This window comes from Ictalurus punctatus, chromosome 6 (genome assembly GCF_001660625.3).
Source record: "Ictalurus punctatus breed USDA103 chromosome 6, Coco_2.0, whole genome shotgun sequence".
NCBI classification, from domain to species: domain Eukaryota; kingdom Metazoa; phylum Chordata; class Actinopteri; order Siluriformes; family Ictaluridae; genus Ictalurus; species Ictalurus punctatus.
This window is the reverse complement of record NC_030421.2, coordinates 26,357,737-26,373,299: the sequence shown is the minus strand read 5'-3', so window position 1 is coordinate 26,373,299 and position 15,563 is coordinate 26,357,737. Positions and strand designations below refer to the sequence as shown.

General features: G+C 37.8%; 2 protein-coding genes across 10 annotated transcripts in view; both read left to right on the top strand.

Moving 5' to 3' along the window:
* cobll1b (cordon-bleu WH2 repeat protein-like 1b) overlaps positions 1-10,996 on the top strand; it is a 41,558-nt gene extending 30,562 nt beyond the window's left edge. For all 8 annotated transcript variants that reach the window (XM_017470098.3, XM_017470101.3, XM_017470100.3 and 5 more), the window contains 5 exons: positions 3,874-4,132; positions 4,239-4,315; positions 4,521-5,959; positions 8,509-8,645; positions 9,506-10,996. In XM_017470098.3, the coding sequence (XP_017325587.1) occupies positions 3,874-4,132; positions 4,239-4,315; positions 4,521-5,959; positions 8,509-8,640 (1,907 nt within the window). In that variant the 3' untranslated portion in view covers positions 8,641-8,645; positions 9,506-10,996. The remainder of the gene's footprint in view (positions 1-3,873; positions 4,133-4,238; positions 4,316-4,520; positions 5,960-8,508; positions 8,646-9,505) is intronic.
* A 941-nt stretch (positions 10,997-11,937) lies between these two features.
* Positions 11,938-15,563, top strand: part of grb14 (growth factor receptor-bound protein 14) — a 71,891-nt gene continuing 68,265 nt past the window's right edge. Inside the window, exons 1-2 of one of the 2 annotated variants that reach the window (XM_017470313.3) lie at positions 12,529-12,590; positions 12,972-13,012. In XM_017470313.3, the coding sequence (XP_017325802.2) occupies positions 12,547-12,590; positions 12,972-13,012 (85 nt within the window). In that variant the 5' untranslated portion in view covers positions 12,529-12,546. Of the gene's footprint in view, positions 12,591-12,971; positions 13,013-15,563 lie in introns of both variants that reach the window. The other variant, XM_017470314.3, reaches the window with a different exon arrangement.

Below are 15,563 nucleotides of genomic sequence, written 5' to 3'. Positions count from 1 at the left end.
AATATTTCATGGTATTTAGTGGCAACTCTCTCAGCTCTCCTGCTGAATCTTGTTACACATGGCAAGATTTAATGCATTACTTAATAATAGTAAATTATGTATTGAGTTTATGTTTATTGTGTTATTTTACACTCTAAAAACAGCCTGTGTCTGTTTCTACAACTAATCATTTATTATTAGATTCATAATTTTGTATGTAATGAGAGAAAGATGTTGTATTCACAATTTTTTTCATGACTGTGATGCTTCCTCTCTTGCTTTAAAAGCAATTATAGTGCTTGACTTTACAGACTGTCCAGAAGGGGGCGAATAACAGACACACGGGTTTTTTTTCTCCTCTTTGCTTGCTGTTGCTCCTCAACCTCATGTGGTGGCGTCTTCTCCCTTTTCCATTTAATTAGATTGTAATTATAGGTTCATGTGAGTGTCTGTATTTTTTCCCAGAAAGTATCATTGTCTCGATATTTTTTGTGTGGATACTTTTCTTTCATTGTGTGTATAGTTTATAAATTATTCTGTGTTTTTACTTGCACAATTATTCCAGACTTTATCACTCTTCTAGCAATCTTTTAACCTGGTGCTTATTTACTGTTATCTGGAAAGGGTAACAAAGACTATAGCCATCACATTTACAGTTATTATCCATCTATCATCCTCTGCATCAGTCTCAGGGGAAAAAGGAAAAAATAACAATAACCTAGTTGTCTAAGTGTGCACACCCATAAACTAATACTTTGTCGAAGCAGAACTTTTTGATTTTATTACACCACTCAGTCTTTTTGAGTAAGAGTCTATCAGCGTGGCATATCTTGACGTGGCAATATTTTCACACTCTTTCTTGCAACAACATTAAAGATCCACCAAATTATAAGGGCATCTCCTGTGCAAAGCCCACTTCAGGTCACTGTACACATTTTTGGTCGGATTCAAGTCTGGGATCTAGCTAGGTCATTCTAAAACTTTAGTTTGGATGTATGGTTTGGGTTCGTGTCATGCTGACAGGTTGAATTCCTTTGCATCTTCAGCTTACTAGCAGATGTTCTGCACTAAAATCAACTGCTATTTGTAGCTATTCATGATCCCCCTCCTCGATCCTCCACGATTCCCTTGATAAATGCCGCAGTTCTAGCTGAAGAAAAGCAGTCCTAAAGCATGATGCTGCTTTTCTGGTAATGGTGATTTTTGTGTTAAGTCACAAAATCATAATATTCACGCTTCATTAAATTCATTAAACCTACAACTCCAGGATATTCAGATTATTCAGATTACTTCAGTCAAACAACTGTCTCAAATAAATAAGCTTTCAATCACATTATGTTTAGAAAGGTTTTTTTTTATTCTAGCCCAAAAACTCCACAACAGAAACCACCTTTCTATGGGTTCAAATTAAAATCATACAGTCCTCCAAAATTGATGTATGTCTAAGTGAAATTGTAAATATAACTGCATAGCCACTTGAGTGTCTGTCTCAGTCTGAAGCACCTGAAAAACAGTTCAAGGTGTTGCCACATATTGCTGGCAACAACAAAAAACATTATATATATATATATATATATATATATATATATATATATATATATATATATATATATATATATATATATATAAAATTATTATTATTATTATTTTTTTACAGGTCTCATTATGCTGTTTCAGAATGCATTGTGTAACTGTATATGTTTAAGGCATAAGACTGTTGTCTTTGTTGGTGATGGCTGGCCAGGGTCATGTTTTTGGTGGCTCCTATGAAAGACTGTCCTGTACTATGAGCTTTCACAAGCTGACTACTAATACATTTAGTGTTTAGTAATACAGTTAAATGTGTTTATAATGTGATGACACATACTTGGGTGCTCATCAGTATACCCAGATGTACCACAATAGTATGACTTACGTATGAGAAAATCTGCACGCAGTGCTCTCCCGACTTTTAATAAGCCACAATGTTTGTTTGTTTTTCCCGGAAACACAACTGTGTGTCATCTAGAGAGGAATCCTAACAAGAGATCTCAGTGTAACCATGAATATTTTACTTTTCAAAATGTCTTGAATACCCAGGGCCCCAGTGCCAAAAAGCTCTCGTAAAAATGCATTGTTCTTAGATGTGATAGCAAGTCTTTCAGTAAAAAGTGACTACTAAGGTGAAGTGGGGCCTAGCTGTTAGTGAGTAATTGCGCTCTAATCAGGGATGTGAATCTACAGACAGACTCAGCTTGTCATTCATAACCACAAAAAAGCAGCCACTTGAGACAGGAGAAAATCTTTACTGAGTTTGCTTTCTTCTATGTATGTCTTTGAAATGCTATTGCTAAACATTTGTTCTGCAATACAAGGTTTTACCTCTCAATTTTAACTTTTTTGTTTGTGTGCTGAATTTTTAATATCCTTTTGCCAGTATATTAGAATTTCATATGTCTTACAGTATTTCAGCAGTAAGTTTTGAAGGCTCAATAATAAAGTGTTGGCAAAGTTTGGAATCTTCTCGGAGTGCTTGTGTCTCCAGTGCTGTCTCGTTTTCCTGCTGACAGCAATAATCAGCTTCACAGAGGAGGAGAGGGAGGCATGGAGAAAGGTTATGAAAAACGGAGGGGGACAGAGTGAAAAAAGAAAGATAGACAAAAAAGGAGATTAAGATATATAGTTAGTGGAATGATAGGAAAAAAAAGCAAGAGCATGGAAATGAAAAAGAAAAAGAAAAAAGTCAATTAGAGAGTTAGAAAGAAAGGAAAAAATGAAAGTAAAGCCCAGTTTTTGATTGCTGCTATCTATTTCCATGGCACTCCACAACTCCAGAAAGAGCGAGAGAGAGATCACAGAGCGCTCTGCAGAGAAAAGCTCTCTCTTTGAATACTGCTTCTGCTCTCCAGTCCCCAGCGACAGCCCTTGAAGTGCTGAATGCAGCGGCTGGCGCAGGGAAGTGAGATGTCTTAATTAAGAGCGATCCACTCACTCTGAAGAACCGTGTGGCACAGCAGCACTCTGGGCTGGCTGCTCCATTCTCAGACTAATTCTACTCCCATCAGCCCATTATGTAAGCTGCTCCTGGACACCGTTGAGGAGCAGAATACGGATCTCTTTATTAACCCATGCAGGCCACTGAGCCTTCTGTGAAAATGAAGCAGATAGAAAATGAGCCAGGCATTATTTGAGACAAAGATCCAAAGTTAATGAACACATTATAACCAATACGTAACCTGGAGTAAAGGCAGCCCTTGTCTCAGTTTCAAGTGAAAGCAGCTTTTCATGCACTTTTAATGATCAGATCAAGTGCCTGGAAGCATAAAGAAGAAACCTAAAGAGGAGCCAAAGCTCAAAAAAAGAAAAAGTCGAGAGGAGTACTACTTTACAAGTAGCAGTACTTTCACTGGAGGAGACATTAGACACCCACCCATGTTTACTCGCCATGTTTACGCAAACAAAAATCTAATAACTTTTAAATACGCAAGGCTGTGTCTATACCTTGCTCAAAAGAGTTCATTGTGCAAGTGTTCTAATGTTTGTTTTCTCATCACAACCTACCGTACAGAAGTGAAAATACACAAAAGTATGAAGAACCAATCGGATTGAAACCTACAGTGCAAGGTTCTGAAGCTTGTGGCCAGCTAAGTGTACAAAAGATATCACATGCTCTGTGAGCAGAGTATCTGAGGACGTGACTACTTATTATGTTGGTTAGTGCAGATTATAAAAGAAACTTGAGCATGGGTTCTTGCTTGAGATAGTTGTCTTGAGTGAGTTCAATTGGAAGGGTGGTATCAGCTTTTATGTATATAATGCTGCAATTATCTTAACCCATGTATCTTCAGAACATTTGGATTTAAACATGTCTTAGGGTTTTATTATGTAATAATAATATTTAATGCAATGTTGCAGGGTTGCCAACAACTCCTGAGGAGATCCAAGAAAATCAGGAGTCTTCTATGGTCCCGGACGCCCCTGTTGTCCCTGTAAATTCCAGTCCTGAGAGCTTGAGTCCTCTGCCAGAGCTTCTGGAGAATGACAGCAGCATCAACCTCTCTGTCGACATCTCTCTGGACTCTCTGGACCCGACTCAGGATTTGGAGATGGAAAGTGTAGCTCCACCTAGGGAGAGTCCACAAGAAGTATCATCTGATCTGACCACAGATGGCAAGTACGACAGTTTTGATGAGAAGAAAATAAGGCTTTATTAAAAACAAAAAATATGATTGGGTTGATGTTTGGGTTTCTAAACCTTTGCATGATTTTTGTCCTGACAGACTAGCTGCAGACTCTGAGGTGAAAAGAAATCAGCCAGAGGCTGATTCCGATGCTCGATTACAGTCAACAAACACTGGTGTGATGTGTTTCCATATTCTTTTTTCACTTTTTCTGTTTTTTTTTTACACTACTCATATACAGACACATAGTAAGATTAGTAAAAGCATATACATGATAATAATCACATTTTTGAGAGTAACTTGATTAAAGTTATGTGCTTATGAAGTGGAATTTTTGTTGTCTGACTGCTCAACTTTCTTTATTTTTCTCCTCTTATACAGCCAGTGTTGACGAGAGGACTGAAATGGCATGTTTAACTGCTGAATGTTCTACAGCAGTGAAGGAAGAGAGCACTGCACCAGTGGATGCAGATCAGGTTTCTATGCACAAAGTTGCACACACCCGGCGAGCAGAGCCACAGGCTCCCCCTAAGCCCAGCTTTGTAGCAGCTGCAGTACAAACAACATCAAACACTTCCTCCACTGCAACTAATGCAAGTCAGACACACACTGAAATTCAAACAGAGATATACAGCTCTACTGAGGCTACACCGACCCCGGAGTCAATCATCTGTACGTCTGTAAACTTAGGGAGCCCAAAAAGGGACATGGCCACATTGACAGAAGAGTTCCAAAAACAAGAAATTCACCCAACCTCTACTCAAGACTTTGATATGCAGACATCCACATCCACTTACCTCCCTGAAAGCCCAAAATCCACACAGACTTCCAGTCCTGAAAATCAAAAGTCCACACAGATTTCCTCAGCAACTAAACATGGAAATTTACAGTACCTTGTTGCATCCGAGCCTAAGCCTAAGCCATCAAATGAACTCACCCGCGAATACATCCCCAAAGTAGGCATGACCACCTACACTATTGTGCCTCCAAGGACCTTGGACAAGCTACGCTTCTTTGAAGTAGAGCTGACGCTTGAGTCTTCCAGTGTGCCTGGAGTTCAGGAAGTGAATGTGGAGTCTTTAAGTCAAAAAGCTACACCAACAGCAACATCAGCATCTCCCACCAGGTTTGAGTGTAGGCCTGACAGTGCCAATGATCTCTCTCCATCCATTTCCCCAACTGCTGAATCTCCTTTAGACTCCTCTTATATCCCTCAGGCCAAGGAGAAGAAAGTTCCACCTGCAACCAGGCCCAAACCAGCTTCTTTCCGCTTACCGCAGCACAAAAGAACACCTGGAAGTTACGTCAGCTCAGCGGTGGTGCGCAGTAGGAGTTTGAGTGAGGAGAAAGAGCCTCTAGGTAGCCCACAAAGGGAGAGTGTCCATGGGCTTTTGGAGGAGACATTCCCCCCTCCTCCACCACCCATCCAGTGGGAGGAGGAGACAAAGACAAGAGAGGAACAGCACATTTCTCCACCAATATCTCCAGTTAAGCAGGAGAAGATGGAGAGATCTAGTCCAGCTTCCTCCCTGAGAGAGCCTGAAGTGTTCAGTGCATCAGCGCATTCGGTTTTGCCACGCCAAATGAGTTTACCGACTGCTGGCCTGACTCTGGAAAAGCTTCAGAGTTTTGCAGCACCAAAGCCATACTACTCATCCACACCATCACGCTTTGCCCAGGCTGTCAATTCTGCAGTCAAGAGATCTCAGTCTCTTACCCATAATACTGTTAGGCTGTGCGGGCACAAAGTGCCTTTGTCAATGACTAAACGCTGTACAATCAGAGAGACAGATGAGTTTGTTGAATTACCCACTTTCATGGTGAGTATGTTTTTTGTTTGGGTTTTAGTTTTTCATGCAGACATCAAGGAGGTTGAAAAACTTCTGATTTTAGATACTAATTTTTTTGAATAGTTTTAGGCTATTAGTAAAATATTTACAGTCATGTTAAAAAATAAGTACACCCCATGGAAATTGAAGCAGTGCCTATTAATAAAGCTGATACATTCTATCAAATGACATAAAATTTACATTTTGTAGTAATCAGATCAGTCACATGGAAAAAGAAAGTACATCCCTTAATTTATCACACCTTCAAATCCATAAAATTAGAATCAGGTGTTTGTGATTGGGTGCCAGTGATTAGAACCTGCTTAGGGAGTGCAGGTGGAACCTCACTTATTTATACCCCTCTCATATCATATCATGTCTGGTGTTCCCTTTGCTATTGAGGTGTGTTGTGTCATCATGCCAAGATCTAAAGAGTTCTGTAAGGCATTCAGAAAAAAAAAAGGTTGTGGATGCCTGTGAGTCTGGCAAAGGATATAAAAAGATCTCCACATTATCTGATTATTACAATTATTGTCTGATGCAAAAAGAAGTCTCCCTATGAAGAACCCCAAAATTTAATCACAGGATCTGATAGTAGGTCTTGCAGCTGTTGGCGTCAAAGTGCGTGCCCCTACAATCAGAAAGAGATTGCACAAATTTGACCTGCATGGGAGGCGTGCCAGGAAAAAGCCTTTGCAAAACTACAGTTTGCCAATGAGCATGTAGGCAAAGACCAGACTTTTTGGAATAATGCGCTCTGGACAGACGAATCAAAGATAGAATTGTTTGGCCATAGTAAAGCAGGTATATTTGGAGTGGACCAAAGACAGCTTTTCAGGAGAAGCACCTCATACCAACTGTGAAGCACGGTGGTGGAAATGTTATGGTTTGGGGTTGCTTTGTTGCCTCAGGGACTGGACAGCTTAGATTCATTGATTCAGCTATGAATTCTGCATCATTTCAAAGAGTGCTTGAAGATAATTTGAGGCCATCTGTCCAAAAGTTGAAATTGAAACAAGAGTGGACCTTTCAAAAGGATAATGATCCTAAGCACACTAGCAAATCCATAAAGGAATCTCTCAAAATGAAGAAATGGAGGGTTATGGGATGGCCTAGTCAAAGCCAGATTTAAATTTAGCCAGAAGAATATCACATCTATTGATATTTTGTTGAATGAATGATTGAAAAAGCTAATTTTGCTTCTGGTTTTGTTTAACTTTATTAATAGGCACTGTTTCAAAGATGATCAAATGCTTTCTTGTCCAAATATGTCAAAAAAGCCAGCAGTTTCCATTGGGTGTACTTATTTTTTCACATGTTAAAAAAATAATACTCAGTATGCACAATTAGCCACCACAGTGAATTTAATAAAAGCAGCACAGTATACTTTTAGCAAATTTTTGTTACTTTGATGTATGTGCAATGTGTGTAATCAATTGCGGGATTGACTTGCGTCCTTCTCCTGAACTTCTGTGACTGAGGTCATCAGTGAGTGTGTTCAGCTATGCAGGAAAGCACTCTTCTTTTCTTTCAACCTGCACAATGTGCCATTTTTTGGTGGGATCACAACACATCTCTAAGAAAAGCTTTTGTTTGATGATGGGATAGAGTGTGCGTGCTATTGTGTTTATTGACAGATGATCCTGTGTGTTTGTTTCTCTCTGCTTTCATACAATATGTCCTTGCATGAGAGGTGTGTCACAGTACCAGTGTCTCCTATCACTAGCCTGCTGCCTGAGGGACATGCCTGTGTGTGTGTGTGTGTGTGTAAGAGAGAGAGAGAGAGAGAGAGAGAGAAAGAGAGAGAGTAAAATCAGTGTCAGAAATAATTTCACAGCTCACACATTCTCGATTTAATTATCTATAATTTCCAAGAACACAATATGCCTGCTCCTTCTCCATAATTCTTATCTACTCCTTTTACATTTACTGTATATTTTAGGGGTGTAACTCAATGCCGTTATCTGTATTGGTATTTGCTAATTGCTTCAAATATCTGTATCTGTGTCTGGAATTAAATCTGAATTGGGTGTGGCTAAAAGGGTTTGTTTATTTGTTTGTTTGTTTGTTTGTTTGTTTGTTTTAATGATCCCATTAGAAATAAGTAGAAAAGCCAGCACTGTCAGCTTGTTCACTGCAAGTTCATGTTAATGAACGTTGTCTTTGTCCCACAAGCTTCATACTCGCTCCCTTCATACTCGTGCCCATATCACATGAAATATGCCTCCTATTTTTATATAGCACCTCGTATTTGTGTCTGCATCTGTATTCATTTACAATATATTATCTGTTCATTCAGAATAATGCATTGATATTTTATTATATCCCCAGCATACTAGAGGTGTTCGGGGATTTGGTGCCTTTTTGTGTGCTCATATTTATTTTTTGTGATGTGTGCACATGTGTATATGATTTAACTACTGAGGTATAATTGTTACATGAGAGAGATGAGTGATGTTCCATGACAGAACAGAAAGGGGATGTTAGTGCACATGTGTCTAAGGACTGACTGCATTTGTATATGTGTATATTCTGCGTAGGATGTGGACAGTGGGCATGGACAGAGGAAGAGCAGCAGTGACTCCTATGGTTCTCCAGTTGAAGAGAGTGAGGGGGTGTGGAAAAGGAGAGTGCCTGATCTCTCCTCAAATAGTGGATCTAATGCTCACTGATCTGAGTAAGTATAATGGCCCTTATTATTCAAAGTTGTTTAGAAATGAATACGGACTCAATGAGACGGAATGATGCACAATTGAATTTGCATCTGAAAGAACAGCTAAACGAGCTGTGATTTGAGAGCAACTGATAAATCAGCCTCAGCTGTGTGGTCACAAGCTTCCTTCCATATGTCCCTTATTTACATATCATATGCATATGGTCCCAGTTTACCCTCATATAAATCTAATTTATATTAAACACGCCCTAATATTTGCAGGTGTTATGCCAGTGAGCAAAAAAGAAGAAAGCATTTGACAATGTATACTTCTCAAAGATATAAAGTTCTATTTTATTTAAATGATGGGCACAAATTGAAAACTTGAAATACACTAAAATCAACTATTAACAGTTTAATACAGCAGTTCTTTGTTTTTACTTAATGACATCACGTAGGCTTAGAGTATATAGACTATTATAAAAGTGAACTTCAGTCATTGATTTTTATTTTAGTATATGAAAAGCTTAAATTAGATTCAACGCTTAAATTAAAACCTAAAGCAATTATTATCAGTAATACTAATTTAAATAATGTTAAATGTATAGACTTTTTAGTTGTTAAAACTAACATAGTGTTATATTTCAGTTTAGTTTTAATAAAAGGAATTAACTGAAAGTAAATGAAATTTTGTAGGCAATTTAAAAATAATATTGACTTAAACATTTCAGAAAAACAAAACAAATATACAGGGGAAAAAATGTTTTCTAACTTTAACTGTGGCAGAATTCTACCCACTACCTAGTTTTTCCCTTTTACACAACACCAGTTATTTAAAATTGAATACTGTTTCTCCAATCCTAACTGAAGGCTATGTGTATTAGTTTGCAGGGATGTTTGGTGTCGCCTGTGATGTGTCCAGTCCCGAAGACTTTGCTTGCACAGGAACAGAGTATTTAACCACTTCTTCAGCTTTAACCTTTAACCCACCTTAATGAGCCTTAATGAGCACTTTTTTAGCTCAGTGCCTTTACACCTTGTCCTCACCCCCCCAATGCCCCTTCTCCGTCCACTGTGAGGACACTCCAGCTCAGTGCACCTAAACTAGGAACAGTACAGGAGGACAACAGCTCTGTAAATGAGTTTTGGCTTGTTCTCATCTTCTGTAATGTCCCTTTTCTAATGTGTGATTGAATTTCTCTCCAGGAAGTAACATCCTCTGAGAAACACTAAAAGAACATGCCATTTGGTGCAGTATAAATATATCTTGTATAACAACAAATAGCTGCTAGAAAAGAGATATTCACAATTTGTCAGTGGACACAGGGAGAGTGATTTCTTTCATTACATATTCATTTTAATTTTACATTCATAAACTCTCACTGTGCTCAGCTGTTTCTCAGAGTTAAAACTGACATATGCTAGCAGGGCATTGTTGGAATACATTGAAAAATTATGGCTAGGAATTATTTTCAGAGACCATGTGCTCTAGTATTTGGGACATTTATAGTATTCTAGTAAGAATAGACTTTAGCGCTTCTCGCCATGTGGGATTGTTAATCAGGGTCTTGATAATTAGCTGATCATCTGAAACAGGTGTGCTAGCACACAAAACAAAATAAAATGTGTCCTGTACTGCTGGAAATGTCCATGCACCCTCTTAACTGTACTTTTGCTCCCCTTTTCAGTTTTATAGCATGTCTTTGAATAAGTGTGTAAAATCTTACTTACTAGTAGTTAATACAGACAGGGTTTAAAACATTATTATGCAGGTAATTCACAGCATTTGCCATTGCCATTTTTCAAAGCTTGACTACACTTGTTGCATTTATTATAGTCTCTATCACAAATGCATTATATTAAAATCCTTATTCTCATGTTCTGAGTGATTCCTATTGATTCTGAACCTGATATCTGATATAATGTTCAATAATTATGAATATATTCAGGTTTATGGAAAATGGGTGTGTTATTTGTGTGTGTTTTCCTTTAACTTATTAGATGTAGTGTGTAGAATACTGTGATTATCAGTTCAAGTGGAAAAGGTACTGGTGTTGCCCTATACTTGTGTGCATGTATACTGAATGCATACCTTTAGTGCAGCTAAACATTTCAGGTGGACATTACATAGCTGTAAATTACATGGATCACAATGAAGTAAGCAGTATGTAATGGCACACATATAATAATGCACTACACATATGAGGGTTATGTGTAACAAACAGGTATGAGGGCTGAGAAAAGGAAAAAAAAAAAGCTTTTTGACAAAGCTGAGCACAAAGAGAAACACACTGGTCTGCTCATGCTTGTTTCAAAGACAGTTCTGCTGTAATATATTTCCAAATTGTGCATTAAAGTGTAATGCATAAACCTTTCATGTCTGTGTTTTTTGTTGTACTTCACATAGCAGTATTTGTTTTTCACAAGCTTTTATAAGCAAGTAGCATAGCTGAGCATAGCATAGCATGCCTTTTTAATTAGATATTAATTATGTCATATTTTTGGATGAACTTAAAAAACATGAAAAAAACATAAATTATAAGATGCATATGTAAGGTACAATCTACAATATTGTGCTTATGTCTAAAGCAGAGGTGCCCAAACTTTTTCCTGTGAAGGGCCAAAAATCCAAACTTGATTGAGGGCCATGGGCCAAAAGTAAACGCTGCATTACACCAAACTGTATTATATTAAAATTAAAGTTGCCATGGTTCCCCTCATTTATGATATTTAAAAATAAATAAATAAATAAATAGAAAACATTACTCTGTTTAACTAAGGCAGGTTTATTTTCCAAGTTTTATAGTTCAGTGAAACTTATAGTACAATGAAAACATAGAAACAATCCCATTTATAGTACAGTAGAGTTCAATGCCTAATAATTCAAGATATAAGCAAGAGATCCATATTCCTGCAATATCAGTGACATCTAATGATAGACATGAAGTTAGTTCTTATTTTTCAAAAGTTTTTTCCAAATTGGGCTGCAGCTGACTTACTGACAGGGTATTATGTAGGTGAGAGTCAGTTAGTCTCAGTTTACACTTGTTCAAGTTCATCAGATTGATGGTTAGCACGTTTGCCTCACATCTCCTTGGGAGCGGGGGTTTCTCTAAACTGTCTTGTTGCCTGCTATGGGCTGGCACCACGTCCAGCGTGTCCCCTGTCTTGTTCCCCGAGTTCCCTTTGATAGGCTCCAGACACCCCACCACCCTGTGTAGGATACGTGGTATGGAAAATTTAGTTTTTGGTTCTTGTTATTAACCTGTTCGACTGGTCACTTTAACTGACTGGTTTCAATCTAAATGTCAATAACTCAAAAACAAATAGGCCTATAAATAAGTTCAACTTTGATCTAAGGTGTTCTCTTGATGTAAAGTTCTACAATTTATTCGAATAGTTGGATTAGCTACAGAATAATCATAAAACAGGCCTATGTACTCAGGGGGTGCGTGGATTTTTTTTGTCGTTGTTAAAGGAGCCCTTTGCTGCAAAAAGTTTGAGAACCTCTGTATTAGAGGATTACAAGTACATGGTAATCCCCCCCCAATTAAAAAAAAAAGAAGGAAAAAAAAGTCATTGCAAGGCTTTCGGCCTACAAGCAGTACTGCGGATTTGTATACATTAGACAATGAATTCGACACATTGGTGACAAGTAGGCTACACAATTTCACTTAAATATACGTAAAGGTAAGGTAAGGTATTTGTAGGTATCCCAGGTGTCCTCGCACAGTTTTTTTTTCCAACCAAACACATAAACACAGATCAGCATTTTCATATACTCTACAGCGCTTTATTTACAGCTGAACGTCACCGCGACATGACGTGGCGCGTGTACTCGACTAATAACAGGCGGCCCTTTAACCCAGCGCGAGCACGTGAATAATAAAAAAAAAAAATGCGCGCGGCCGTTTACCGGGTAGCGATGGGAGCACGAGGAAAAGAAACCCAGTCGAAACCGAGCAGCAGGTACAGTAACTCCATCACACATTTATGCTCTGGTGTCATGCAGATCACGCGCGCATTTGTTATAGCGTGTTTATTATGTACACTCGGTGTTTCTGAGCCATTTCCCCCCTCACAGGGTTTTGGTAATGTAACCCAATAGCTTATGTAATGTACTTCACTGCTGCTGTACATAACGAAAGATTAACGCTCCGCGCGCAGTATGCATGCGTCAGCAAAAAAGTGCGCGAGACACATTTATACCCGGGGTTAAAGGCAAACGACGAGACGCCGGGTTTTTATTATTATTATTATTATTATTATTATTATTTTATTTGTATTTTTTAAATGATTATTATTTTAATCTGATATTTCGAATGTATTTCCCCTGATGTGTGATTTAAGGCAAGAAACGGGTCATACCAGGAGGTATGATTACACAACAGGTAGGCTTTTATTATTGCTCCCCTTACTTTGTGCCAGATCAGCAGCCCTCTTTCATTTAAAAGATCCGAACATTTTATTAATAGTAATGAAGACTTTGATGAAATATCTCAAAGTGAGAAGAATTCTCGTCACATTCGCCTCTCCGTTGTGTTTGGTGTCTATTAAGAAAACTAACACTTTCTTGGAGAAATATACATGCACTTGGCCAGGATGCTTGATCTGGAGCTTGATTTAGCCAAAGTTAGGATAAGACATGAATTTGTGAGGTATCTGACTTATGCAAATGACTGTTTTAAATCATGATTCAGTGTAAAAAATTCTAAAGTATGTGTTCTAATTAGCGAGATAAACGTATCTAAATTATCCAGGAAATAAAAGTACCAAAATGCACCTTTCCTTGTTATTATGGTTGTAACATCAAGGGTGCGCCTTATGTCCCTTTAGTGTAATATTTTAAAAATGATTAAAGATAAAGTGTGTGTGTGTGTGTGTGTGTGTGTGTGTGTGTGTGTGTGTTATTGCATGTGATTGCATGTTAATGCCACTTTACAGTTAACAGGGTGAATGTTATTGCTGCAGGTAGTGTGGCTGTGTGTGCGTGTGGCTGGGAGCATGCTTCAGGCTATAATTACCTGCTCTTTTGCATTACCTGCTTCATGCACTGAAATGAAAAGGCATGCAAGTTGAAAGGCATGGTGATGAATGTCGTGCAGGGAACCGGTTGTAGAAGGTTACAACCGGTTCCCTGCACGACATTCACCAACAACTGGATCCACAGATTGTTAGTTTCTTTTATAGCTGTTCCATTTTATAAGTATAACACAATAAGGACACTGACATGTAGAGGAGGGCATTTGTCACTTGACATTCACAGTTAGGAGTCATTGTTTTCTCTTTGTGAAGTGAAGCTATTCTAGCACATATGGATGAATCATTTTAAAAGGAGGATTAGTGTATAAAGAAAGCATGTTCTTTAAGCTTCCTTTGGACAGTTTTGCTTCATCAAACAGAACTGATACTCATATGGCTGTAAGAATGCAGTCAGCAATGGTCTACTTTAGCCATATAAGATTGTGGTTAACCCAGTGGTTCCTATAGCACTCGGACCTGCTTTATGCTTACTCAGCTTATTTTGCACTTACTGTAATATACCTGATCCAAGTAGTCATAATCATTTCTTAGTTGACATTAAAAGACAGGAGTCCTTCAGGACCAGGACTAAAGTTCAGTAAAGTATATTATGCACAATTTGTGGAGATGTTGGGTTTAATTAAATAATTATAAAAAGCAATGCTCAGGCATTGTTTTGGATGGAATTACACAATCATGTGTACTCTTCTTTAAAAACAAAAACACAGAAAAAAAACCTAAAAAGCCTGTGTGTGGGGATGTGAAGAACAATTTCAGTTTAATAGAATTTTGTGACCTGTTGTCTTACCTATTAAAAGGCTTGAACTAGCTTTATATTCATCCATAAGTCTCTCAGCAAAATTACCCAAATTTAAGTTTGTAATTATTAGCTCAAATCCTTTGTATAGCCTCTAGCTTTAAAAGTCTAATCTTCCCTGTTCAGGCTTTCAGCGCCATGGGTTTCTGTGCCGTGCTTATGAATGACCTCATCGCAAGACTCCAATCTCCTGCAGAGAGACTCAGGGGAAATCATAGCAAACCTAACCCACAGGATAAAGTATAGAGTAGGTTTCTTGATTAATCATTAATTAATGATTAGGAAATGCAGACCATAAGTTTTTTCCTTATGTGCAGGCTCCACTGTGTATCAGATAAACACGTGCAGATACTGTACTGTTTTGACTTATCATATTACTAGCTGATCATATAGATTAAGCTTCATCTAGCCTATTTTTGGCACATAATGATGAATTTCATGGTGCAGATGTCTTGACAAAAGAGTACAGCCTTTGTAGGAACTCTCAAACAGATACCACAAGCTTAAACCCTGAAACTGCCTGTTTAAAAACTTGATAACATTAAAAGAAGTTAAGAAAATAAAACTATTATCATAAAGATATTTAAAGATGTTTATTGTGCACATAACTCAGAACTTGTGACTTTATAAGGAGTCCTGTAGCAGTGTTCAATACATGTATTCTTCCTCAGATTTTACGTAACTATGTGATAATAAGTTAATTTTTGACATTTGTTAATTTTGTTTACAGATTAATGACTGTAACTTTTGCCTAATTGATATACTTGAACGAATGAGAATGAACATTACCAAGACCTCTTATCAGCTCCAATATTATTGTTCATTCAGTTCATAGAGAAGAATTGGTTATAATCATCAGTGTATCCAATTATACAGTGTTATTCTGTAATGAAGAGGAATTGTATTGTGTTTCATTCAGAAAGAATCTATTAAATGACATTGACACTTAAGAAAATGAAGAGGTAAAAATATTGGATAAATGCTCATGGATAAAGATTGATACGCACAAATTGTCAGAGCCACATAATGATCTTGGTCTTGGTATTTGAGTGGGAGAGAACAGCATGAAGAGAGCACAGAGGGTTTCTATTATTTCAGCAGGG